Source organism: Streptopelia decaocto, assembly GCF_964273445.1.
Source record: "Streptopelia decaocto genome assembly, chromosome: Z".
Taxonomy (NCBI): domain Eukaryota; kingdom Metazoa; phylum Chordata; class Aves; order Columbiformes; family Columbidae; genus Streptopelia; species Streptopelia decaocto.
This window is the reverse complement of record NC_138657.1, coordinates 78,944,376-78,970,354: the sequence shown is the minus strand read 5'-3', so window position 1 is coordinate 78,970,354 and position 25,979 is coordinate 78,944,376. Positions and strand designations below refer to the sequence as shown.

General features: G+C 45.3%; 1 protein-coding gene across 10 annotated transcripts in view; it reads left to right on the top strand.

Annotated features, from left to right (window-relative positions):
* Positions 1–25,979, top strand: part of LOXHD1 (lipoxygenase homology PLAT domains 1) — a 183,675-nt gene that overhangs the window by 151,836 nt on the left and 5,860 nt on the right. For 5 of the 10 annotated variants that reach the window (XM_082075760.1, XM_082075765.1, XM_082075762.1 and 2 more), the window contains 5 exons: positions 3,523–3,708; positions 16,642–16,812; positions 18,010–18,148; positions 19,960–20,121; positions 24,171–24,844. In XM_082075760.1, coding sequence (XP_081931886.1) covers positions 3,523–3,708; positions 16,642–16,812; positions 18,010–18,148; positions 19,960–20,121; positions 24,171–24,651 — 1,139 coding nt within the window. In that variant the 3' untranslated portion in view covers positions 24,652–24,844. Of the gene's footprint in view, positions 1–3,522; positions 3,709–16,641; positions 16,813–18,009; positions 18,149–19,959; positions 20,122–24,170; positions 24,845–25,979 lie in introns of those variants that run through there. The other 5 variants (XM_082075766.1, XM_082075764.1, XM_082075768.1 and 2 more) reach the window with 5 other exon arrangements.

The window sequence follows — 25,979 nt, the reverse complement described above, 5'->3', positions numbered from 1 at the left end:
ACAGTTTGGCTTCCTAGAAGTCGTTCTACTGGGATGATCACGTCACACACAGAGGTTACATCAGGGAAAGGCTCGTCTCCTGCAAAGGGCAGATCTCCTCTCTTTGAAAGGTCAAGCCTGGCGGCCACCAGAAGTACCTCAGATGACAGTTCCCAGAGCACATGCGGATAAGGGGAGAAGAGGTTTTTACAGCAAACACATCCCAAGTCAGATGTGTCATCTTTGATTAAAACCAAAATAATGATTTACTTTTGATCTTATAAGTAACTCACGATCTCATTTTCTCCAAGGCATGACCCATAGACACAGCTGCAACAGAGCCAGACCACCTGATAGCTCTTTCTGTGGAACAAAAATGTCCTTGCCTGTTAATTTTGATTTACGCCATGTTCTATATGCAGGCATCATATACACAGTAATGCAATAAAGATGGAGAAAGAATAAATACTGCTTTCTCATTTTCCAAAACATTAACGAAGCAGGAGGTTTTTATCTCTGCTGTTATAAGATTAATTAATATGTTGTCAGCTCAGCTACAGCCTACAAATTACATAATTTAAGACAATTGGAGTCAGTTCCTACTGCCTAGTCCAAGTCTCTGTTAAGTCAAAAGAAGGACATTCTTTGGCCTCAGAAGTCTGTGACTCAAGCCTATAGTTTGTTTAGAAATGGTGCAGCTGCTCGACAGGAATCATAAAATCATAGACGCTTCAGCTGGCAGGGAGCTCTGGAAGTTGTTTCACCCAGATTCGTGCTAACAGGACTACTGTCACAACTACTACTAGGTCAGATGAGCCAAGGCTATGCCCAGCTGAGCCTTGGGCATCTCCAGGGATGGTGATGACACGTTCTCCCTAGGTGCCCAATCCAGACATGCTCCACTTTCCTGACAATTTTATTTTTTTCCTGATGCCTGATGTGAGCATCCCCAGCAATTTGTGGCTGTGACTCCTTGGGGTATGGTCTGACATCAGCACAGCGCATAACCCCATCATCATCATCATCATCATCACTTTCCCTCCATGTGGTCACACAGGCCCTTGTTCACCTGCCTGACCTCATCTCCCTTGGCCTCTCCCCGTGGCCATGTGTCCCAGCTCCTGTCCATCTTGGCAGCCATCACTGGCCTCCTCCCCAATGTCTCCACATGGCTTTGACCTGGGGACCCAAGCTGTCACCACAGTCTAAATGTGGCCTCCTCAGTACTGAGCAAAGAAGAAAAGATCTTGCCTTCAGATGCTGGCCATGCTCCTCCTGATGGAGCCAAATACGTGGTTTGCATTGAACACTGAGAACGTGCTGCTAGCTCAAATTCAACCTGAATATGAACATTTCTGCTATAACCTCTGGGTCTTCTTCAACTCTGCCGCATGTACATGTGCTGGATTTATTCCACGCCAGAGGCAGAACTTGGTATTTCTCCTTGCTGAACTTCATGAGATCTCTGCTTGCCCAGTGCTCAAGTTTCTCAAGGTCCACCTGGGTTGGAATTCCACCATTCAGCATGTCAGTCACTCCCCTAAATTTAAAGTTATGCAGAAGTCCACTGAGGATGCACTCATTGTTTAGGGTGTTGATGATGAAGATCAGTGCTGCAGACCCCAGTATCAACCATGAGCTGTTGCACTCATTGCCAGTTGAGGCTTGTGCAACCACGGTACCTTCACCTCTTCATTTGTCGAATTTGTTACAGCTCCTAAATGGGCCTGACAGGTTCCCAGAACTGACAACGACAACAACAACAAAAAAATCAGAAGCCCACATAGGTGAAATGCACATTGGTCCAGCGGTTTCTGGTCTTTTCTTTCACATCTCCTGCTAATTGCTTGTGAGGGAAATGTCACGGCATGGGGCCTTCATAAGCTTCTTCCTGCCGGGAAGGTTTTGCTAAGAAACAGTTGGTTCTGTGCTTTTTGAGACCTTGCATTAATTGGGAGCCTGCTCCTTGTAAGGAAATGGACTTCAGTTTGCTTTGTTCCTCACCTCAGCAAGCTCCAGGGTCATAGAAGGTACTGCCAGATGAACTGCCTGAATCCCTGATGCTTTCTCTTCCTTCACAGGGAACTGCCCCAATTTAACATAGGCGATTTTTCATGTGGACACCAAATGTTGCTTTCCTTTTTCTCTGTATGACTCTTTTTCTCCTCTCTTTTTCTTTTAGTATTTTTTTTCACTCTTTCTGTAGAAAGAGTTGTGATTTCTTCCTAATTTCTTTGTTGAAATAATTATCTCAAAGAAGTGGAAGCTTTCTCAAAAAGTTTTCAGTCCCCCCAACTTTGTCTCTGCATTGTGTTGTGAATGGAGCAGCGGGAAATACTGTCCATGTGGTTCCAAAGTGGATTTACGATACTCTTGTGCAAGAAATGGCTTGGCAAGCAGTTAGACTTTTCAAAGCCGGGCTATCTAACCAAGGGCAACAGATGATGAGTTTCTTCATAAGACAGATTTGGGCTTGATGTTCTCATTTTCTTTTTCCAAAATTTAAGGGCTTTGGTTCTGACACAGCAATGAACGTCTGCCCATATGGAATCAAACGTCTTTCTTTGAATCTGCTTTTTTGTTATGGCATCAAAAATAAAAAGCAATAATTTTGGCGAAAGTATAAATAGTGCCAGGTAAAAATATTGTAGCACTTTCAGCCAGAATGTTCTAAGGTCACTGCAAGCGGTGACTTGGCATTGAATTCTCCAAAAGTGAGGAAAAGCTGACAGCATGGTTGTTTTCTGCAGCAAAACATGGACAATAATGGGCATATGGAATGTAATATCAGGTAATAATGGTCATCCTAGAAATTATTATTTTCCTAACATATACATAAGAAGAGGAGGGAGCTGGGGGGGGCAAACTGTTGGATGAGACACTAAGACTTTTTCCATTAAATGCAGCATGGACAATATTTTGAGAAACAAGAATATGGAATGAAGACCTATGGGAGGGGAAAGTGGGTCATGGTGGTTTGGTTGATGATCTGCACTTTGCTTTTCAAATCCCTGTGCCATAAAACACAAGGAGAGTGGCAGGAGACCGACCCAACCTGAGGTGTCCTGGGTACCACGGGACAGCTTGGAGGAGGCTGTGGGACTGCAAAGGAGACCACAGTGTGGAAAAGGGACCATGGCCCAGTGGGAAGCCCAGGACAACGTGTACTAATACTTTGTAGCTGGGAAAGTTAGAATATATTCTTTAACAGTATTTCATAGATGGCTGGATGCTGCTGGCTAAGTCACTTTTCTTCCCAAGCCACCTGGGAAAAACGGGAGTCATGACACTGACATCCTCTGCAAAGTGATGTGGTGGGCAATGCTCCTGCACCCTAATTAATGCTGCCATTATCAACATGCCTTGAATGAAAGGGCAAAGTGTTCCAGCTGTCTTTGGGGGACAGACTGGAAGGGCTGTCTTGTTAACTGCAGCCTCTTCCTGCCTGCCTTTGCTGCCTCCACCTCCAAGCAACTGGGGTCCGGGTGTCACCCCTACATGGCAGGATGGCTCATGATGATGTGCCTTGCTCTCTCCTTCCAGGAGCAGGCACAGACGCCAACGTGTCCTTGATCCTGTTTGGGGAGAATGGGGACAGCGGGACCCTGGCACTGAAGGAGTCCAACAAGTCTAACAAGTTTGAGAGGAACCAGATGGATGAATTCAGCTTCTCGGACATGCTGAGCCTGGGAGACCTCTGCAAAGTGCGGATCTGGCATGACAACAAAGGTCAGGATGGTGACTTGGCGGGGTGGGAGAGGTTTGGACAATGTTTTTACTCGAGGAGAGGCAGCATCCTTGTCTGTCTAGACATACCCATTCATGCAGGAGACAGTTTCCCTGCATGCTGTTGTCATATTATCTCCACTAATGGGTCATAGAGTCACAGAACAGTTTGGGTTGGTAGGACATTCCCATCTCCCCCAGTGCCACCCCTGCCATGAGCAGGGACATCTTCACCAGCTTAGGTTGCTCAGAGCCCCGTCCAGCCTGGCCTGGGATGTCTCCAGGGATGGTTCATCCACCACCTCTCTGCCCAACCTGGGACAGTATTTTACAGCCCTCCAGATCCCCAGCTTCGGTCAGAGCTTACAGCCACCGCTGCAGCACAGGTGATGACAGCTCCTCCAAAGCAAAGCCATCCAGACCGTTGTCCCTACACAGCAACTCTATTAATTCAATATCTTTTTTCATAGGTCAGTATGGCACTTTTCTAGCAATTTAACGCTGTCAGACTGACACCGTCACATGGGTTAATGCAGCCTGGCATAACACAGTGAGCTTTAGAAGATAGAAATAAAGATCTGTGTCTCTCTTTATTAAAATCACTGTGTCATACCGTGAGTGTGCAGTGCCCTGCTGAGAGGGATTCTGACATTTCCCTGCTGCTGGACACCCTGTCTCATTTCACAAACAGCAGAACGGCACGTGGTACCACTGTCATAGTCATTTGTGGTGTCAGTCAGGTATCAGGCAGGATCTTGTAACAAATGCATCACTCACACTGCTGCGATGACATCCCATCCCATCTCCATCTAAAAGAGAAGATCTTGTGTTAACAAAGACTTGCTTGCTAATGTCAGGCCTTTGCTGCAGCCCAGTGATGAAGCTTGATGGTTTCCATAAGCCCACGTGGGTCAGCATTAAAACGGTGGTTTGGGCAGTAGTATTTATTGGGATACTGGAGAAATGGAAGCAGGACAACCTGGTCGTTACCTGGTTGTACCAAGGCAGCTGGTTCGTGGCTGGGCTGGGGTTATGTGTCAGGACACGTCCTGGCTATCATCTTCTTGACTTCCCCAAGTTGTGGCAGATGGGGAAGGCTGCATCTCATTCAATATTATTAAAAGGTACTGCCTCTGGATCAGAATCTCCCACTGGAAGTTTGCCTTTTTATTGCTATATTAAAAAAAAAAAAAAAAAAAAACAAACAAAAAAACAGAAAAGAGAGATTATTTTTGCATCTGTCTGTATTCTAATATGGGAAATTATGAACATCCACCTAACCTGGCTTAATGGTTGTTTATTCCCAGCCACTGCAACCTTCAGGCTCATATTTCTCACTCCCACAACACAGGACAATTTAGTTATTTAAACTCTGTAACATCGTGTTATATAGCCACACTGAATGTGGTAAGGGAGGCAATTTTACTTGATCTTAGAATTACAGAATTATAGAATCACAGAATTATTTAGGTTGGAAAATATGTTTAAATCATTGAGTCCAACCATGAACCTAACATTGCCAAGTTCACCTCTAACCCATGTCCCTGAGAACCTCATCTATGTGAATTTTCAACCCCTCCAAGGATGGTGACTCCACCACTGCCCTGGGCAGCCTGTTCCAATGCTCCACAACCCTTTCAAGGAAGAAAATTTCCCTAATATCCAACCTAAACCTCCCCTGGAGTAACCTGAGACCATTTCCTCTGCTCCAATCACTTGTTACTTGGAAGAAGTTGCCGAAACGCTTATTCCTTGAATCTGCAGTTTGGATCCTGAAATGGAAAAGGCTGTCAAAATACCCACTGGAGTTTTTGCTCAGCAAACCTCTGTGGCTGCAAGGGTGGTGTGGGCGTCCTTCTGAGAGCAGCAAGAAATCAACACCGACTTGCAGATTCGTTTTCAAATATATTACCAGCTAAAATGTCTACAAAGCCAACGCTTTCCTCAGGAGGCATTGCGGCTTCCCAGCGGCCAGTCGCACTAACAGACTGAAATACACCCACCAAATCAGAGCTGGTCCTTAGGGCTCGTGCACGTGAACAGGCTGGGATGCAGGGACATGAGAAGTGGGTCTGTTGAGCCCAGCAGCTGTTGCCAACAGCAGCATCCTTCCCCAATCCTCTGCATCTTACTACGCATAGCTCAGGGCACCTCCTGATATGGGTATCATTTTTGTCCGCTAGGTAACTTTCAGTGAATTTTCTCATTCAAGTGCTTGTCCAGGCTCCCCAGGAGATATTTAGCACCCACGGCATCCCAGGGTAATGAGTCCCATGGGTCCACTCTCTGCTGCGTGAGCAGGAAATCCTATTATCTAGGCAGTTTTGCTGCCTTTTCATTCTTGCACAAATGATCGGGGTTCACCTTCTCCGTGCCACGGATGATGTTGTTGGTACAGGTTGGGGAGTTACCACATTACAGCTGAGCTATGGTGATTGCTATCTGCATGCTCTTGGTTAGTGGCAAAGGGAAGTAACAGAGTTTAGCCTTAGGCTAAGCAGTAAATAGGCTCAATTAGTTTGAATTTGCTGTGGGCTAAGAGCACATACCCAGATAGCCAACACAAGTCATCTAAAATAGCAAAATGCACTTCCAGAACCTGAAAAAATGCTTCATATTTATGAATATAAATGCACATTGAAACCTCGTATTCTCTTTCCTTATTTCTCTCTTATGATTGTTTTCCATTTATAAATAACTGTTAATAGGGCTTTTACCAGACCGAACTCTTGGACAAAAAACATGCTCAGGTTTTATGCAGAAAAAAATAATTATCTTTCCCCCCGGAAAGAAGGACAACTGTAGTTTAAATCATAACATATGTTTTCTTCATTGTTCTTGCATTAGTCATGTGAAAGGCATATCCTATCTAAACCTTCACACAATGCAGCATGACAGTTTGTTGGGTGGGTAGACTATTTATTACTGCTGGGATCCCAGGCTATAGCTATCCTTTGCATACAGGCCTACACTTCCTATATAATTTATATAAATTGGCTGTGCCACTGGTTAGACATTCCTGGCTCTGCTTTTTGGAAAGGAGTAGTGGGGTCACGGGTCAGGATCATGTATGCTTTTTGTCAGATGCTTGGGAGACTCTGGATATTAAACAAAAATGTGCTTGTTTTTACCATTACTTTGAGACATCAGATGTTGATCATTCTTTCCTTAGTTGTTTTGGGTTTTTTTTCATTTTTGGACTAAGCAGTTATTTGCCAGTGGCCTGTAGAAGACTCAGCCTCACACTGGCCTATCCCATTGCTCCTCATGTGCTGAATATTTGAAACATGGGTGATGTTCTTGTCCTAATTTTCATAATAATCAGCCTTAATGGCAACATCAGCTTCGTTTGACTCAGATTAGGTGCCTTTTGCACTTCTGGGCCAGTTAAGGGAACTACTAACCATTGCAAGGCTTCTTTGTTTTTCAAACATCACCTGGTCCCAGAAAGAAGTCAAACAACCTGCCCTCATTTTGGAATAAAAAACATTTAAACGGCTTGCCCGAGGTGGCTACTTTGACATGAAGTCCAGTCGAGTGTCCATTTCCATCAACAAAGTTTTGCTGCCAGTTCACATCCGGTTTTTGTTTACCTTTTCATGGAAATTTAACTGCGGTGAGTCGCTCAGAGTTGGAGAGGCAGTAATTGTAATGTCAAAGACTGTCGGAAGGTCTTTAAATTGCAAACACTTCATTTGCCTCCTCTGGAAAAGAATGTCAGTTTTATGTTGTCACTTTAATGCTTTAAAATGTTGTTTTCCCCACCAAAAACTGCTGAGTGACATCGCTGTATGAGATATAAAGGAGGGATGAAGCTCCCCTCTAATCCCTCTGACTTCAGTAAAATTGATCAGGGAGGAAATCGGTGCTCATTTGAGAACAGGCAACTTAGAGACTTCACAACTGTAATTTCAAGGAACTTATTCCTGATCTTTTAGATGTTTAGAGCTCACCAGTGAGAGTCTGGTAAAAATGAATTGCTGTGAATGAAATTTAGTTTTAAATTTTGCGCCATGTCTTTTCATCTTGCCCCTGTTTACTTGGAGATACTGATGTTCGACCTAATATAGTTAGATTCCCTGAGCAAATTTAATAATTTCCAGACTCCCCATTTCCTGATCTCAGATAGGCACTATGTATTTTCTCATATCTCAGTTCATTTACTTCCACATTTATGCAAGATCAGTATCTGTAGGTCTGTAGAAATGTTGGCTTTCTAAATATAGGTCTAATTTTTTTTTACTCTGGTTTAAGAACTAAATCACCATTCTGGAAGAATGACTTAAAGTTTCTCAGTATCTCAGTAATGGAATTATTTACCTAGAAAAAGCTTCTTTTTTTTTTCTTCCCCTTGTTTTTTGGTTACCATCCTCTCCTAGCAACAAGGAAATATGGGAAATCTGGATTTAGCTCCCTCATCTGCCTGAGTCAATTTGAACCCAGCTGATGAGCAGTTTCTCTAAAGTAATTAATTTCAGATTCTGTATTATCTCCGTTGTCACCAGACAAGGGGAGCCAGGAAGAGTCTAATTATGGATAAACTAGAGTTCTTTGTGTTATTATAGGACCAAAGACAGAAGTAAATAACCAGGTTATGCAGCCCAGCTACTTCTTTGCCTCAACAGGGCCCTTCTCTCAATTACACCAACTGCTATGACATTGTCTGATTGAGTTTTAAATAACACAACTGCCCCAATGACTCCCCTTTCTTGATTAGGACCAAACTCAAAAGCCCTTGTTTTTCCTTTTCTTTCTTGGAAGGGCTGATATTTTTAAGAAGCAGTATCTTGGATCAGACCTTAAATTGCCCAGGCATTGAACTCGCAGCATGTGGCTATTCCAGAGATATGTTTTTGCAATTTACAGATACAATTCAAAGCCTTTTGGGCACTTGTAGGCCATAAACTATTAAAAGAAACCTAGATGTCTGCCTTTTTAGCCCTTTGTAAGGATTTTCTCAGCTATCAGACTTGAGTAGGGCTTTTCTGTGCCTTCTTCTCAGTGCCTAACTCTTGTCTCGTATACTCTGTTGATCCATGGGGTAGATTTGTGGAGTAGTTTCTACTTCAAATAAAAAGGGAGAGGAAGATAAATAGATGTGTGAAAGTGCCCAAGGAAAGGAGATCCCATTGTTCCCCCTATTTTGTTCATGGCTCACTATATAGGAAGACAGAGTCAACTCCTGCTTCTTTCTGCATCAATTGAAGTCCACACCATAGTCAAGACACGAACAGACATGTAAGCTGCAGACCTGTGTAGAATGCCAGAAACCATGTTGTGGCCACCTAGTTCTTCAGATTGCTCAAGTCACAGAATCACAGACTGGTTGGGGTTGAAGGGACCTCTGGAGATCATCCAGTCCAACCACCTGCTCAAGCAGGGTCACCAGAGCAGATCACACAGGATCATGTCCAGGCGGGTTTGAATGTCTCAGAGAAGGAGACTCCACAACCTCTCTGGGCAGCCTGGGCCAGGCTCTGGCACCTCAAGGGAAAAAGTTTCTCCTCATATTCAGATGGAACCTCCTGTGCTTCAGTCTGTGTCCATTGCCCCTCACCCTGTCATTGGGCACCACTGAACAGAGTCTGGTCCATTCTCTTGACACCCTGGAGATATTTATAAACATTTATAAGATCCTTCTCAGCTTCTCTTCTGCAGCTGAACAGCCCCAGACCTCTCAGTGTCTCCTCATCAGAAAGATGGTCCAGACCCCTCAGTATCTTTGCAGCCCTAAATCTGGCTCCAGCCCCTTGGGACATCCCAGCACAAACCCGTAGAGCCCTCCTCACACGCCATATACCTTCCTTTCTCTTCAATGGTAGGTTTTCTCCTTGTGCTCAACAGGCCTATCATGAAGACCTGCTACAGGCATTAGAGCACAAGCAGAAGCCACTGAGAAGGTCTCACAGTCTGGAGTTGACATAAAGTAGAAAAAAAAAGGCAGGTAAGCAAATAAAACAGCAGACTCAGAGAGAAGGTAAAGACTTCAGTGTTGACCTTGCACAGTCATTCATGTCTTCCCAGTCTCCTATAGCCGCAGAACCCTTCACTACAGGGTGGAAAGAGCCCAAAAGGCCATATATAGCTGTAGAATTATCAATTCTGTAAAAGCCTCTTTTTTCCTTTAAGCCTCCTTTTCTCTTGCTGGGGACTAATTATCCTGCACCCTTTTAAAAACGCTTTTGCACCAAGTATGCCTCAATAAAACACAAAATATGCTTTGATTGCAATAATATAATCTGAGAAAGTGTTATATATTCACTCTGAGCTGTTAAGTGCTTTTGCACAGGAGTAGTTTACCTGTAAGATGTTATGGGGAGGAAGGGCTGCCTGAGAGTGATTTATGGGTGGTTTTGACCTGAGTCAAATCCTGGTCTCAATAAGTTGCATAGACAACAGAAGAGCAAGGGCCCTATTTTCTGAAACTGTTTCAAGTGTTAAGCTTTTGATTTGTCAAAGGTTGTGAGAGGTTTTGCATTGCCTGTCTGCTCTGATGAGAAATGTTGTGGTGTGAATTAACGTGATCCTAAAGGAGAGATACACAAAACTGATCTATTTTTATTCCACCACTGGCTTGCTGAATGACCTTGCGTAAATCACGTCCCTGTACCTCATTTTGAATTATGTAAATCAGGGGTGAAAATTATTCACCTTATCTAAAGTGTTTTGAGATGCACTGATGCAAAGCTACATGCTATGATTTTAACACTGCGCAATTAACGCTCCACTTCTAGCAAACTAACGCTGGTACCAAAACTCCCACCGCTTTCCAGGTGATGTCTTATGTGTTGGGGTTTGAGAATGGATAGTCATCTAACCAGGCATGGGATAAATACTGTCAGAGGACACAAGGCTGATGAACTGTCTTTGCAGTGGTCATTGCTTTATGTTTCAGCAAACGTGAAAAGAAAAGAAGATACAGTTATGGGGCTGAGCAGTGCTGGCTGCTGCTTGTGAATGGCTGGGCAGCCGCAATTCTTCTCTGGCCCCTGAGCAGTCAGTGTCCCAAGCAGGAGTTTCTTTTATTCCTAAAGGAACATAAGGACCAGTAATGACAACTATTATCCTTGATAAGGCACCAACTGTTTTCAAAACAAAACCACAGAGGATCTGTTATGGATAGACAAAGGGTAGGTAGAAAAGTCGATTAATACGACTGCAAAGAGGCAGTTTAACTTCCATGGGCGTATGCATCCAAGCCTGGATGTGGTTCTGTCAGCGCAGATTTTATCCCACCAGCTCTCACTTTGCAAGGAATAGTTTATATTCACTAAAGCAGGGTCAGAGACAAGATGCCTAGTGAGTGGTGAACTCTCCAGACTATGTTCTCACTCTTCTTCTCCCATACACAGAATGACACAGAATCACAGAATGGACTGGGTTGGAAAAGACCTCAGAGATCATCAAGTCCAACCCTTGGTCCAACTCCAGTCCATTGACTAGATCATGGCACTAAGTGCCACGGCCAATCTCAGTTTTAAAAACCTCCAGGGTCAGTGAGTCCAGCACCTCCCTGGGCAGCCATTCCAATGCCTGACCACTCTCTCTGCAAAGAATTGCTTTCTAATCTCCAGCCTAAATTTCCCCTGGCAGAGTTTAAGCGCGTGCCCCCTTGTCCTATTGCTAACTGCAAACATGCTCCCATGTTTCCACGTGTGTCAGAATAGCTTAATATTTTAGGGGTGAATACAGGCTGGGACAAAGTGGTGGCTGTTCCCAAGAGGGGCAAAGGAAAATTCTGGTGCTGCAAGTTGAGGTTTTAGTTAAATGAAGTGATAGCTTCGTTATCTATGTTAAACCTGCTACTTCTAAAGTCAAACTCGATTGCACTGATAACTGCAGGAGTCTGTCCAACAAGAAAAGGCACAGATATTTAGCATCTCCTGGGAAAAAGGCAAGACGGTCCTGTGAAGACCTTGCATATGCACACAGAAGGTCCTTGCCCAACATCACCCAGTTGTCAGCTTAGGCCCTTTTGGAAAGGAGGATAAATGAGACAAATAACTGCTCTTTTTGATAAGGATGCTTGGGGAAGAGAACACATTTCCCTACAAGACATTATATTATATGACTGCCAGAGTCAAGCAAGCAAAGTGATTCTGTTTTCCCCAAAGCTCTTCTCCTCCTCTAATTACATTTGAAATGTTTTGCACGCTATTGAAAATGTCACTTCCATCTGTGGACCGTTAAGGAGCCTAGGTGGCACAACCACAGATTTTATTAGGGCACATTTGCTGCTGGGGATTTCAATGACAGCAAAACAGGCCTGGAGTGAAGTACCTTTTGTTACAAACATTGGACACTTGTTCTGGTGACAGGAGATCTTCCACAAAGGCACAGTGGTGGCCAAACCATTTTAAAGACCAAGACCTGCATAATCAAGCAGGGGCTGCTCAGATATGGGCTATTTCTGCCCCAAAGCAGCAACAGAGACAAATGTAGCAGTGCTGGTTTGTGCTGGGCTCACCGCAGAAGAGCCCACCATGCCCTCCAAGGCATTGATGCACTTTATTTGTGTCTAAGCCTTTTTTCTCCTGGTAACGTTGGTCAAGGTGCCAAAGGGACACAAGCAGATCTGCTCTGACTCTTCTGAAAGTTAAGTGATGCAACAGCTGCGTCTTTCACAGTGGGCTGAGATCCACCATCCACGAGGGCAACAAAGATGCTGAAGGGAGTGGAGCATCTCCCGTGTGAGGAAAGGCTGAGGGAGCTGGGGCTCTGGAGCTGGACAAGAGGACACTGAGGGGTGACCTCATTCATGTTTACAAATATATGAAGGGTGAGTGTCAGGAGGATGGAGCCAGGCTCTTCATGACAACCCAGGGTAGGAAAAGGGGCAATGGGTACAAACTGGAACACAAAAGGTTCCACTTAAATCTGAGAGGAAACTTCTTCTCAGTGAGGGTGGCAGAGCCTGGCCCAGGCTGCCCAGGGGGGTTGTGGAGTCTCCTTCTCTGCAGACATTCCAACCCACCTGGACACCTTCCTGTGTAACCTCATCTGGGTGTTCCTGCTCCATGGGGGGATTGCACTGGATGAGCTTTCCAGGTCCCTTCCAACCCCTGACATTCTGAAATTCTGTGATTCTGTGATGAGTAACCCAGGAAAAGGCTGATGACCCATCCCTGCAGAAACCCTCCAGTTTCTCCTGCATGTCCAGGCTGTGTGAGCAGTGGCCAGGATCCAGGAAAGTCCTTCCACTCTGCTATGTCCACACTACATTTCTAGCTTCCCTCTTCCCTCCTTCACTGATGTCCACTCCATAAACTACCTTGTGCTGTGGATCTGATGCCTCTGGGGTTACATCCATGTGGGATGTCGTTTCCTTTCCTGTGGTTTCTTAGGTGCTGTAATGTCTCCAAGCCCATTTCTCTGCAAAAGCTGCACAGAAACAGAAGGTGGAAACAGGGTGATATCCTGAAGTCAGGATTTCATGACCTGGAAAGTCATTCTGCAAGCACAGTTCCTTCTCCTTTCACTGATGTGCCTCCCAGCATGCAGAGCCAGCTCACCGCAGGGAAAGTCTCACATTTAGATTCTGTGCATAACTGGACTTTGTGGTTTTTTTCTAGATTAATAAAAAAGGAACTTAAACGTATCTTTTCTCAATCTGAAACAAATGAAAACCAATTATTTTTCAGGAAAAGCAGAATAATTTCTTCAACCCTGAATCCATACTCCCATTTCCATATCAGCTTTTAAATGGGGTTTGACGCTGTGGTAGTGAAGCCCTTGATGTGACACCACTCCTAGCACCTGGGGCTATGGACAAGGTGGGAAAATGTGCCGTGCTGGACGTAGCCAGTACAGCATTCACCTGCGTGAATTATTTCTCTTGAGAAATGAAAAACAATATAGGATACTTCCCCAGCTTACTGGTCTCCTAATCTATTTTAACTTGCTAACCATCAGGAAGGAAAATAGGAAAAAAGAAGGACTAATTCTTGTGAGATGGAAGTGATTTTGTTGGGTTTTGTTTTATTTTCAATTTAAAGCAAACAGGAACATGCTTCAAGGCAGTAACACCACTTTTCTGAGAGTGACCAGCCAGCTCCTTGGTTTGATGTATCCTTGTGCCATAAGGGACACCTTGTTGGGATTTTCTTTTCAGTGTCAATCCCCTGACAGAGCCCAGAACTTGCTCTTTAAATAGTCCAGAGCTGATAAACGCATCTTTTCCAGGGAACACCAGGAAAAGCAGCACTTTGTGCTTGTTTAGCCCTCACCTCCAACATTTACAGGAAAGTCAGTTCTGGCCTATATCTGCCTGTGATAAAAAAGCAGGTTTTTGTTGCAGCTCTCCTGATGAGTAGCTGTGGGAATCAGGCTAAAGAAAAATCATAGAATCATAGAATAGTATGTGCAGTTCATTCAGTCTCTCTCCTGATAACACTGCTTAGCACCGATCCTGTACTAATCGTGCTGCTCGCTGATGGCAAGAGGATTAAATTCACCAATTTATTCTGTCCTTGTCTGCCGTTGTTGATCTCTCTCGCTGGAGAAGGGTGGGATGTTTTCCTTCTTTCATCCTGTACTATTTTAACTAAAGTTCTGATGAAAGCAGACCAGCCTCCTGAATATGCTGCGGAGACATTCACTGAACTTAAATGGAAACAAACCTGCCAAAAATATTAACAGCTGGCACTGCCAACATGTTTAGAATAAATTTCCAAAGAGCAAGTTGCTCCCATTGGAGCGCGGTGGGAGCTCTGGGGCGTGTAATAAGATCTGCCCAGAGGCATAAAACTGGTGAGGATCTGTGAGGGTATCATGTACCTGTTCACCCCAAAAGGCCCCTTCTCACCCTTGTTCTACTGGTGGAGCCTGGAGGAGGTCTTGCATGTTTAGGTGGTGCATCCAGCTCCAGGTCTTGTCATTGGTACATGGAATTGTCCTCCCAGTGCAAGAGAGATGTGGACATACTGGAGATAGTCCAGTGAAAGGCCACCAAGATGATTTAAGAGTTGTAGCCTCCATTCTATGAGGAGATGTTGAGAGAGCTGGGATTGTTCAGCCTGGAGAAGATGAGGGTTGGGGATGAGTAAAGAAGATAGAACAAGACTTGTCTCTGCAGTGCCCAGTGACAGGACAAGCGGCAACGGGCACAAATTGAAATTTGGGAAATTCCAATTTAAACGTAAGAGAAAAGCTCATTTCTCTGCACAGGTAATCAAATGCTGGAGCAGGTGACCTAGCAAGGCTGTGGAGTCTCCATCTTTAGAGTTATATAACACCTGACCTGCTTTACCTGACCCTGCTCTAAGCACGGGTTTGGTCTAAACTTTCTTCAGAGGTCCCTTCGAGCCATGATGATTGTGTAGTTCTGTGCCTCCTAAATTTAAGGGGCAAGTGGTGTCTTTTGTGGAGCTCCATGCTTCATAGGAAGTGGTTTCCTAGCTTGAGGAAGATTCAGAAGCAAAAGTACAAAACAGGAATGGTTCTGAGGCTGGTAGAGAACTGCTAATACACGGTATGGAGGGATCACAATCCACAGGAGCAGGATGACTTGGTACATAACTCAAAAAAGTGCCATCATTTTCTTTTCAGGGCTAAAGAAGATTAATAGTTGCGAACTAAGGAGGTAGGCACATGGCAGTGAGTTCTTTGAAAAGCGAGAGCTGTTTAACATCTCTGGGATGTAAATAATAAGTCAGCAAAGTTCTCTCATCATGAACATAACCTTTCTTTGCCTGACCAATATCAGGACTTGTAAGCAGAACTGTCAGAAGCTCCCATTGCCCCAAGCTAAACAAGGTCTTCTTCTACTTCTACAAATCAGCAAAATGTTACCAAATGCCCTTTTCTTCATTTTCAAGTTGTTTTTTTTCATAAAAAACAAACAAACTAACTAACTAACTAACTAACTAAAATGGAGCTATAACTCTTCAGTAGGCCCCAAGGCAAAAGTTAGGCATTCTGGTGATCTGGAGGTCTCTGTTGCAGAATCCATCACCTTAGTCTATCCTACCTTCATATCCCAGTGACAACATTAGTGATTTTACCCTGGTTGTTGGGCAAGATCAGGATAGTAAGGGTAATTTCCTTGCATGTCCTAGCTGGCAGGGTCAAAGGGGTAAGTCGTAATCTACTTTCTGACCTTCAAAGCCGAACACAAATGGTTCAGAGGCCACAGAGAAAGATACTAAAACCCTACAGCTTGTGACCAGCTAGCACTCCCAAGACATGAAGAGACTCCTGCAAATCACACACACACACCTGGTATGTCTTTTTTTAATAACTATGGAAGTGCACTGTGGAAGGACAGAGGTTAGGTGGAACAGGAACTTGTATCTTTCTTTTGGCTTTCAGGATTCAATTTTTCTTTAAAAAGGAAGGCAGAATCAGCAGTGGTTTCTGTGACAAAAGCCGCTTGATTAACTTTGCCCGTAAGCTCTGTCATTTCCAGGAGATATTGTGCTTCTGGCTCTAGTGCACTGTTCTGCAGGGCTCTGGTTTCCCTGGGGCTTTGTAAGGGTTTGTTGTCCCTAAGCCTCAGTGGTGTTTTTGCAGTCCCTGTGTTGGTGTGTTGACGGGGTCATGCTGACCCCAGATCTCCCTGTTCAATTGCTGCTGCTACTGGTGTTGCAGAAGCCCCATCTCATGCAAAGCGCTGGGCAAGGACAAGAGATGAGCCCTCGCCCAGGGATCTTGAAACCTAGCTTATCCAGGACCATGTTCCAACACCCTTACATCGGATCAAAAGGCAGCGACTCCCTCAAAAGCATGGCTGGATTGTAGAAGGGGGATCAGATTGTGGTCTTGAGCAGGTTGCCGTCGCTTTGGGTATCAGAACAATGTCATGTTCACTGCTGACATTATTTGAAGCAGCTATAGATCATTTCTAGTACCAATATGGTGCTCCCAAGGAGAGGCATCTCGCCTTCTTACCCGATACGTGAAAATATCCAAATCTTTTTTACTTTCTCGTTTTACTAGGAATCGCACCAGGTTGGCACTTGGAATATATTGACGTTAAAGACTCTGCCATGGACAAGACATTTCGTTTCCAGTGCGATCGTTGGCTGGCTAAAGGTGAAGATGATGGGCAGCTCATAAGGGAACTGGCTTGTGCCAACAACGACATCCTGGAGCTGAAGGAACGGACTGGTAAGTTTAGAGCTGGCTTGTGGCGTTTGTTGAGGGACCTCAGAGGACATAGGGCCACATCTTCTGCAAGCTGCTCCACCAAGGGCTCCCACGCAATAAGCGTTTGTATTTGCAGGCTTTAAGGGTTGAATTACTTAAAGTACTCAAACGTAGTTCAAACGTGAAACTCTGTGATAAGAAAGAAACAAATCAGGATTTATGAGGAAGAAAAAGATCTTGTTCTGGGTTGAAGCTTAAGAGAGGCCCATCTGCTGTGGTTCAGTCCAGCATTTAGACATAAGAACACACGTCTCATTAGAAATAATGGGATTGAGTCTTTTGAGGTGGAAAATAAGTTCAGTCCTTAAAGCTTTGTAAGTAACATTGCTCCAGCTTCCTTCTGAACATGTTCTGGGCTATGAGCTCAAGTATCCCAGCTGAACATGATGGCTGAGCTTAACACCCCATAACCCTGGAACTGCTCTGGGTAACTCCACTGACACCAGGGTAATTATACTGGTGTCTAATGTGGTGAACGAGTGGGTGAGCAAGAGTTATTTAACTGCACTGATGATATGCAGAGCGCATCTCAAGAACTCCTGCACCACAATGCTCTTTGTCAGGAGAGTCCTGGGGAGTCAATAATCACATTGCACCAGTGTGATTTCACTCTGCCTCTGAAAACAAAAACAAACACAAAACAAAACAAAACTAATAAAACTAAACAAAAAAAAAAAACAACAAAAAAACAAACAAACAAACAAAAAAGGACAAAAACCAAACCAACCTTGTGTTTTCCATTTTGGGTACTTACATGCCACCATGTCCTGTTGGGTATCTTGGTACACGCACTGTCCCTGTTAGGAGCAGTGGCATAAAAACCATAGGATTTGGGCTGTGTTAAAAAGGGAATGCTTAGCACAGCAGGGAGCTGGACACAGCTTGTTCGAGACCAGCTTTGTCTGTTCTTGCTCGCTGATCTAGCAGTACTCATATTTTTAATGTACTCTATTCCTGCATGAAATCCAAAACACGTACAAGTCAAAAGTTGCACAGATTTCAGTGTGGTTCCAACCTTATTTTGCAAATGCTTACTTGTGTGCTGTGATAAATATTAGGAAGAGAGTTTTTAAGCAAAGTGACAGCCAAATGAAGAGATTTTTCTGGCCATCTGCTCTTCCTTTTCTGTTTAACGTGAGTGTTAATTATGCTTTAAAGCCTATGAGATTGTCACAGTAACAAGCGACAGAGAGGATGCAGAAACAAAGGAAAACATCTGGATCATTTTGGAAGGAAAGCTGGGCCGCTCGAAAGAATTCCTTATGGAAAACTCCTCCAAGAAAAGGAGATTTGAAAGGTAGTGAGACTGTGTGGTGGGCTAGATGAACTCCCCACCAGCCCTGTGTCTTGCAGAAGTGCCACCTCTTCTCCAGAATGGTTATGTCATGTTTGTGTTCATGCCATGCTGATCCTCATTCCCCTTCCAAAAAGCTGAAATGACTTCTCATCTTCAGTAAAAGGAAGATATAAAAGTAGTTTCTTATGGGCAAACACAGAGCAGGTTTAAAAATGATAAGAAAAAGGCATGTGGTAAAAATAAATGTAAATGATGCATGTGTGCATGTGTGTGTCCTTTTGTATTAGCACATAGAAATGGGCTTCTGGTGAGCTGTGTTTTTGAGCTGGGAGGAGCAGAAGGAAGCTGGAGGTGGTTTTAGTTCCTTTTGCAGCATCTCACTGGCAGCAGGAATCAGAGAGAAAGTAAAAATAGTTGGAGGCTAAATGTTGTCAGAGCTGCTCAGATCTGACTTTCCAGATGAATCTGGGGGGTAAGACTGAAAGAGCACTGTCGCGTGAGGAAAGCCAAATATCAGCCTCTTGTGCAGAGCTGGAGGCGCATCTATGTAACGTGGGGCAGATGCCTTCTCCCATGTGGGACCAAAGTCCTCCAGATGTGAGATAGGTTTTCTACTTTGTTTAAGGACACAGCATGCCCTTAGGAGACAGGAACCCTTCAAAGCCACAGAGTCACGATCCAGAAGCGAGTTCAGAGACGGAAACAGAGCTGGGGAAGGGGCTGGAGCACAAGTGCGGTGGGAGCGGCTGAGGGACCTGGGGGGTTCAGCTGGAGAACAGGAGCTGAGGGGACACAGGGACACAAAGAAACGGCCTCAGGTTGCGCCAGGGGAGGTTGAGGTTGGATCTTGGGAACAATTTCTTCCCCAAAGGGCTGTCGGGCATTGGAACAGGCTGCCCAGGGCAGTGCTGGAGTCACCATCCCTGGAGGGGTTGAACAGACACAGAGATGAGGCACTTAGGGACGTGGGTTAGACATGGACTTGGCAGTGTTGGGTTATTGGTTGGACTCGATGACCTTAAAGGTCTTTTCCAACCCAAACAATTCTATGATTCTATGTTGGTGATGCTCAGTTGCTTTGCTGAGGGGAAAGGTTTCTCCCGTGGCTCTGTAAAGGACAGTGAAATTACACCTGGTGTGGGTTCTGGTGTGAACAGGTAAGATTTCGTATGAAACATGTAAGATCAGGAGGAGTATCTTTCCAGCCTTGAGCTGGTGATATCTACAGCAGAACTAAAGACAACACTCTCCAACCATCATTCACAGTCCATCCTTGGAGGCAGGTTGGAATAAGGACCAGTCCAATAAGATAAACCTAACAGATACACAGGAGACATGACAGGGAGCCAGCCAAGGGTTTGACAGAGACCTGTTGTTTCTCTAAGCTGTTTTCAAGCTGAGCTTCAGGAAGGGTGGCTGAACCAGCAAATTTAAAACAGCTATGGTGCATAGATGTGTAACAGATACAGTATCTGTCAAGAATGAATGAATAAGTGCTGGAGGGGAAATTAGTCATTCTTTAGCTTTATCTATAATGAGGCAAATTGATTTTGTATGTGGAACAGCTCAAGTTTATCCTGGAAAGTCCTAGTGGCAACAATTTAAAGTGTCACCCCTAATCAGAGAAAATACTAAATTTAAATATGGAAATTATACTTTGTGTTGAATGATTGTAGGTTAAATCAAATGACTTTAAATTAAGGCTTATCTTCTATCCTCCATAGCCATATGCATATTACTTAATGTTCATATGAGACAAGTCACTGCCAGCCTTCAAGATCCTAATGGAAACTGTTCTTTGTTTGTTGTAGGGGAGCAACAGACACGTTTCAGTTTTCTTCAAAGAACGTTGGTGATATTGCAGCCATCTGTGTTGGTCATTGCCCAAAAGATGGAAAGAAGTCATCTGCAAAAGCTGATGTCTTCTGGCATGTTCAGGAGATCATCGTAACAGAGATGGAGCTTTGCAACAAGTGAGTGTCTCCTTGTCTGGGAGGAACTGCTCCAGGAGGGCAGGTGGATGCTGAGCAGATCTGTGTGTGTCCTCCTGGAGCATTTCAGAATTAAGGAATAGTGGAAAGTCTTACCTAATATTAATCCCTTTCTGAAAGATAAGGGCAAGGCGTTTGCTGTCTTGGATACACAATGTCCCTGCTTGACTTGCCTGTGCAGTCTCTGAGTTGTTAGAGCGGGTGTTTGCATGGGTAGATATATTTATAAACAAGTTGGCTTGGGTGAATCTCATAGCTATGACAAATTAAAGTCTCAGATGGCAGAAAATACTGACTGAAATTTAAGGGGTTTGCACAGACTGGCCTTTAGGCAAGTCTAGTAAAAACAGCTCCTAGAAAAAAAGTTAAGAGTAAGACAAATTCAGAACCTCCAATGCAGGACTCTACACTTTCCCTTGTTAAATTTCATCAGGTTATTCCCCACCCAGCTCTCCAGCCTGTCCAGGTCTCTGATGGCAGCACAGCCTCTCCCAGCTTGGTGTCATCAGCAAACTTGCTGATAGTACACTCTATTCCCTCTTCTAAATCATCAATGAATATATTGAATAATATTGGCCCCAGCACTGCCCCCTGGCGCACTCCACTAGATACTGGCCTCCAACTAGACTCTGCACCATTGACTACCACTCTCTGGCTTCTCTCCTTAAGCCAGTTTGCAACCCACCTCACTACTCTATTGTCCAGACCACACCTCCTCAACTTAGCTGTGAGGATGCTGTGGGAGACTGTGTCAAAGGCTTTACTGAAGTCAAGGTAGACCACATCCACCGCTCTACCATCATCCATCCAACTTGTTACATTCTCATAAAAGGCTATGAGGTTGGTCAAGCACGACTTACCCTTGGTAAAGCCATGCTGACTGCCCCTAATAACCCTCTTATCCTTGATATGCCTTGAGATGGCACCAAGGACAAGCTGTTCGTGTATTACAAGGGGGGTGATTAGTAGATTGAGAGAGGTCCTCCTTCCCCTCTACTCTGCCCTGGTGAGACCACATCTGGAATATTTTGTCCAGTTCTGGGCCCCTCAGTTCCAGAAGGACAGGGAACTGCTGGAGAGGGTCCAGCGTAGGGCAACCAAGATGATTAAGGGAGTGGAGCATCTCCCTTATGAAGAAAGGCTGAGGGAGCTGGCTCTCTTTAATTTGGAGAAGAGGAGACTGAGGAGTGACCTTATTAATGTTTATAAATATATAAAGGGTGAGTGTCAGGAGGATGGAGCCAGGCTCTTCTCGGTGGCAAACAGTGATAGGACAAGGGGTAATGGGATCAAGCTGGAACACAAGAGGTTCCACTTAAATTTGAGAAGAAACAACTTCTCAGTGAGGGTGACAGAGCACTGAACCAGGCTGCCCAGGGGGGTTGTGGAGTCTCCTTCTCTGGAGACATTCAAAACCCACCTGGACATGTTCCTGTGCGACCTCACCCAGGCGTTCCTGCTCCAGCAGGGGGATTGGACTGGATGATCTTTTGAGGTCCCTTCCAATCCCGAACATACTGTGATACTGTGATACTGTGATCCTTCTGGGATGGTCCAAAAGGCCCACTGGAAAGGTTGCAGTCATGTCTCAAATCAGACATGCTCAGCTACTCCGATTTGAATATGACTGAAATCTGTCATAGTCAAAAAATGACCATGTCTGAAGAGCCTTGAGCACGTCAGGTCCTACAGGCTTTGGTCTGAGCCCCGTCTTTGGAAGGGACAACGTTCACAACTCAAGGAGTGGGCAGCACGGGGACTATGCAGGAGCCGAAGATGGTCCATTTGCAGAAGAAACTCCTCTTCAGATAAAATATCCACAGTGTTAATTGTTGATTATTTTTTTCTTCTCCATGATATTTCCATTGCTGCTAAAGAATTTAACTACGAGGAGTTTGTTCCAGCTGAGACAATTGAGTGTTTAAGAAGAAATCCTTAAAGTGGTTTGTTTTTTTTTTTTTTTAGAAGCTAAGAGTCTCTCCTAGGAAATTAATCAGCCAGCAGAAGAGCCACAATAATATTTGCTGAATGAAAACTGAGTCAATTACATACTAAAACATATTCTTTTCTCCTGGTGGGAAAAACCTGGAACCCTTAAAGTCAAGCTGTGCAATCAAATCCTTGCACCAAACTCATCAGGAACATGCTGAAACTGCTGAAGCAGTGTGTTTTGAAGGGGACAGAGATCTCATAAAGACCTGGGGTTTTTAAAGTTGTATTAAATTAAAGAGGGCAGCCAGGAGATGCCAGTAAATCCTGCAGCCTCTCATGGCACTGGAGCAGGGCTTCAGCTCTGCAGACGCAGCATCTCACAAAGGTGTTTGCACTGCAAACCATCAACCAGAGCAGATCTCACCATGAAAGGAAGCTCTTACTTCAGGTATTCCAGATCCCAGACACCTAAAAAAAACCACTCGGTCAAGCCAAAGGCCAGATTAAAAGAGTTAAGAGATTGCTGAAGCGATAGCTTTGAATTATACTGGGATTTTTGCCTTTTAATGGTAGATTTTAATATGCAAAAAGGGCTGTATTTAGAAGCTTGTTCTTGTAAATCCCAGGGCTGGAAAACTCATCATTTTTTTTCCTGCCCTTCATGAAGATTGGCATGCTCTACCATAACTCCAGACCATGAGATATTACATAGCCCAAGAAATAAAACTGCAGCATCAGGCAATCCCTCCACCCCACTCTCATGCAGTTTTTCTGTCTGTCAGCCTAAAATTTTGCTCCCGACAGAATTTCTCATTTACGAGGCTTCCTTCCAGAGAAATGAGTGCTTTGCTTTGGCTATGGAAAATGTCAGAAGTGTTGGAAGTGTTTAAGAGGCGCAGTACTGCTGCAGTCGCAGTAACCCTCCCTCCAGGTGTTTGTTTTACACACACGCACTGCAATCCAGCTACGCTCCCTCCAGAAAGACCTGCTGCAGTTTGGCAAAGGGGGATGCGGCAGGAGGGGTGGGGGAAAAACTCATTTGGAAATGATCTGCATCACTGGAAATGAAATACATCATTAAAAGCAGAGTGCTCCAGCCTCTGGCTGGCTGCCAGGTACGCGGTGATTTATGGATGTGCTGTGTGCTCCCTGCGCATCACCAGAGGCAGCACTGCAGACCCAAGGGCTTTCAGCATCTGGTACCTATCATTTCTGTGCTTGATGAATTTTGTTTTTCCTTGCTAATTATGGGCTGGGTGATCTAGATGGAGAAATGGGGGATGTAAACCTCTGCTTTCCATCTTTCCCATTCCCTTTTTCCTAGTTCCTAGCCCAACCTAAACCATACCTAAAAAGCGAGGATAATTGCTGATCTCCCTCCAGGAACAGCTGCATGGATGAGACTCTGCTCTCAGACCAATTAAACTGGGCAGCACTGGGCTCCACCAGCTTCAGGGGTGATCATAGAATAGTTTGGGTTGAAGGGACCTTCCCAGCTTCCCCAGTGCCCCCCCCTGCCATGAGCAGGGACATCTTCACCAGCTCAGGTTGCTCAGAGCCCCGTCCAGCCTGGCCTGGGATGTCTCCAGGGATGGTTCAGCCACCACCTCTCTGCCCAACCTGGGACAGGCTCTCACCACCCTCAGGGACAACAATTCCTCCCTCATGTCCAGCCTGAATCTCCCTCCTTTAGTTTAAAACCATCACCCCTTGTCCCGTCACAACAAGCCCTGCTCAAAAGTCTGTCCCCATCTTTCCCACAGGCCCCTTTTAAGCACAGAAAGGTGCAATAAGGCCTCCAAATTGCTCGTCCTGCCTCAAGGGGTCTGGGCATAAATGTACCATTGCATGGCCAAAAGAGGTGACGGGTGCCCCACACCAGCCCCGGCATGTGCTGGATGTCTGTGGTTGTGTATGGAGACCCTGGATTTTCCAGTTGCAGTTGCAATGTTCAGCCACAGCTGTCTTTCTAGAAAGAAACTCTAGTACTAGCACATATTTGCAAAAGTGCTGAAACCAGCATCAATATTGAGGAATTTAGTGTTCCAATGAAGTGTCCATTCATACCATATAACATCCTGCTGGCTTCCTTTTGGTAGATACTACTTCAGGTGCAACACGAAAATCCCTCTGCGCTACAAGAGACGGGACTACAAAGTCTTCGAGTGTGCCAAGGTCACCGAGAGCTTTGCCAGCAAAGCCCGGAGCTTGGTGCCAGTCAAATATGAGACCATCGTGGTCACAGGCTTCGAAAAAGGTGCGGGGACCGATGCCAACGTGTTCATCACCATCTTCGGGTTGAACGGGGATTCGGGAAAGCGGGCGCTGAAGCAGAAGTTCAGGAACCTCTTTGAGAGGGGCAAAACCAACAGGTTTTACCTGGAAACATTGGACATGGGAGAGCTGAAAAAGGTCCGGATTGAGCATGACAACAGTGGCCTGGCTCCAGGCTGGTTGGTGGAGCGTGTAGAGATCACCAACTCGGCAACCGGTGTGACCACCATATTTCCCTGTGGGAAGTGGCTGGATGAAAACCGGGGCGATGGGTTGATCTGGAGAGAGCTTTTTCCTCGGTACTGAGAAGGGCAGGGTGGTTTTGGTCCCTTCTACATGTGCGTGTTTCCCATTATACTGTTTTATATTGCATTTTACTTTTTAAAACGCTGCCTTTTATATCGAGAGATTTTTAGTAGCAAGATGTGCTTCCTGGGTTAACATTTTGTAAAAGTAATGCTGGGTTTCTTTTCAAAGCATGTATAAAACTGTAAATGAAATCAACACATTTCTCTCTTATTTATTATTAAAAGCCACAACTGGCAGAGCCACAAACTGTGCTTTAATAGCTCAGAGGCCATCTCCTGCTCTCAGTGCTTTTCCCTGCCAGGGCTGGGGAAGCCCGCTGGCCTCCACTACTGAGGGGCTCCCCTTTTGGATGAGTAAAGAGGAGAAGGGAATTGAGCTACTATACTTAAGAAAACTGAGCTTGGACATCTCAGTTTTTGCCACTTCTGGTGACTGTGAACACTACACACCCATACACACACACACATACGTCCAGAAGGCACCACATCAAAAGCAGTGGGCACAGCAGACCTCTCTACAGGGAGTGTTGGGAAGAATCATAGAATCACAGAATGATTTGGGTTGGAAGGGACCTTCAAAGCTCCCCCAGTGCCCCCCCTGCCATGAGCAGGGACATCTTCACCAGCTCAGGTTGCTCAGAGCCCCGTCCAGCCTGGCCTGGGATGTCTCCAGGGATGGTTCAGCCACCACCTCTCTGCCCAACCTGGGACAGGCTCTCACCACCCTCAGGGACAACAATTTCTTCCTCACGTCCAGCCTGAATCTCCCTCCTTTAGTTATAAACCATCACCCCTTGTCCTGTCACAACAGGCCCTGCTCTAAAGTCTGTCTCCATCTTTCTCACAGGCCCCTTTTAAGTCCAGAAAGTTGCAATAAGGTCTCCCTGGAGCTTCTCTTCTCCAGCTGAACACCCCAACTCTCTCAGCCTGTCCTCCCAGCAGAGCTGTTCCAGCCTCGGATCATTCCTGTGGCTCCTCTGGCCCCTCTCCAGCAGGTCCACGTGTGTCCTGTGCTGAGCACCCAGCGCTGGACCAGCACTGCAGGGGGTCTCACCAGAGCGGGGCAGAGGGGCAGAGTCACCTCCCTGACCTGCTGCCCACGCTCCTGGTGATGCAGCCCAAGATACAATTGGCTTCTGGGCTGCAAGCGCACATTGCCGGCTCATGTCCCATCTCTCATCCCCCAGCACCCCCAGGTCCTTCTCCGCAGGGCTGCTCCCCATCCCTTCATCTCCAGCCTGCATTGATACTGGGGGTTAATGGGAAGGACCCACTATCTACACAGCCAAGTCTCAAGTGGTGGGATCTGGGTGGTGTTTTCCACCC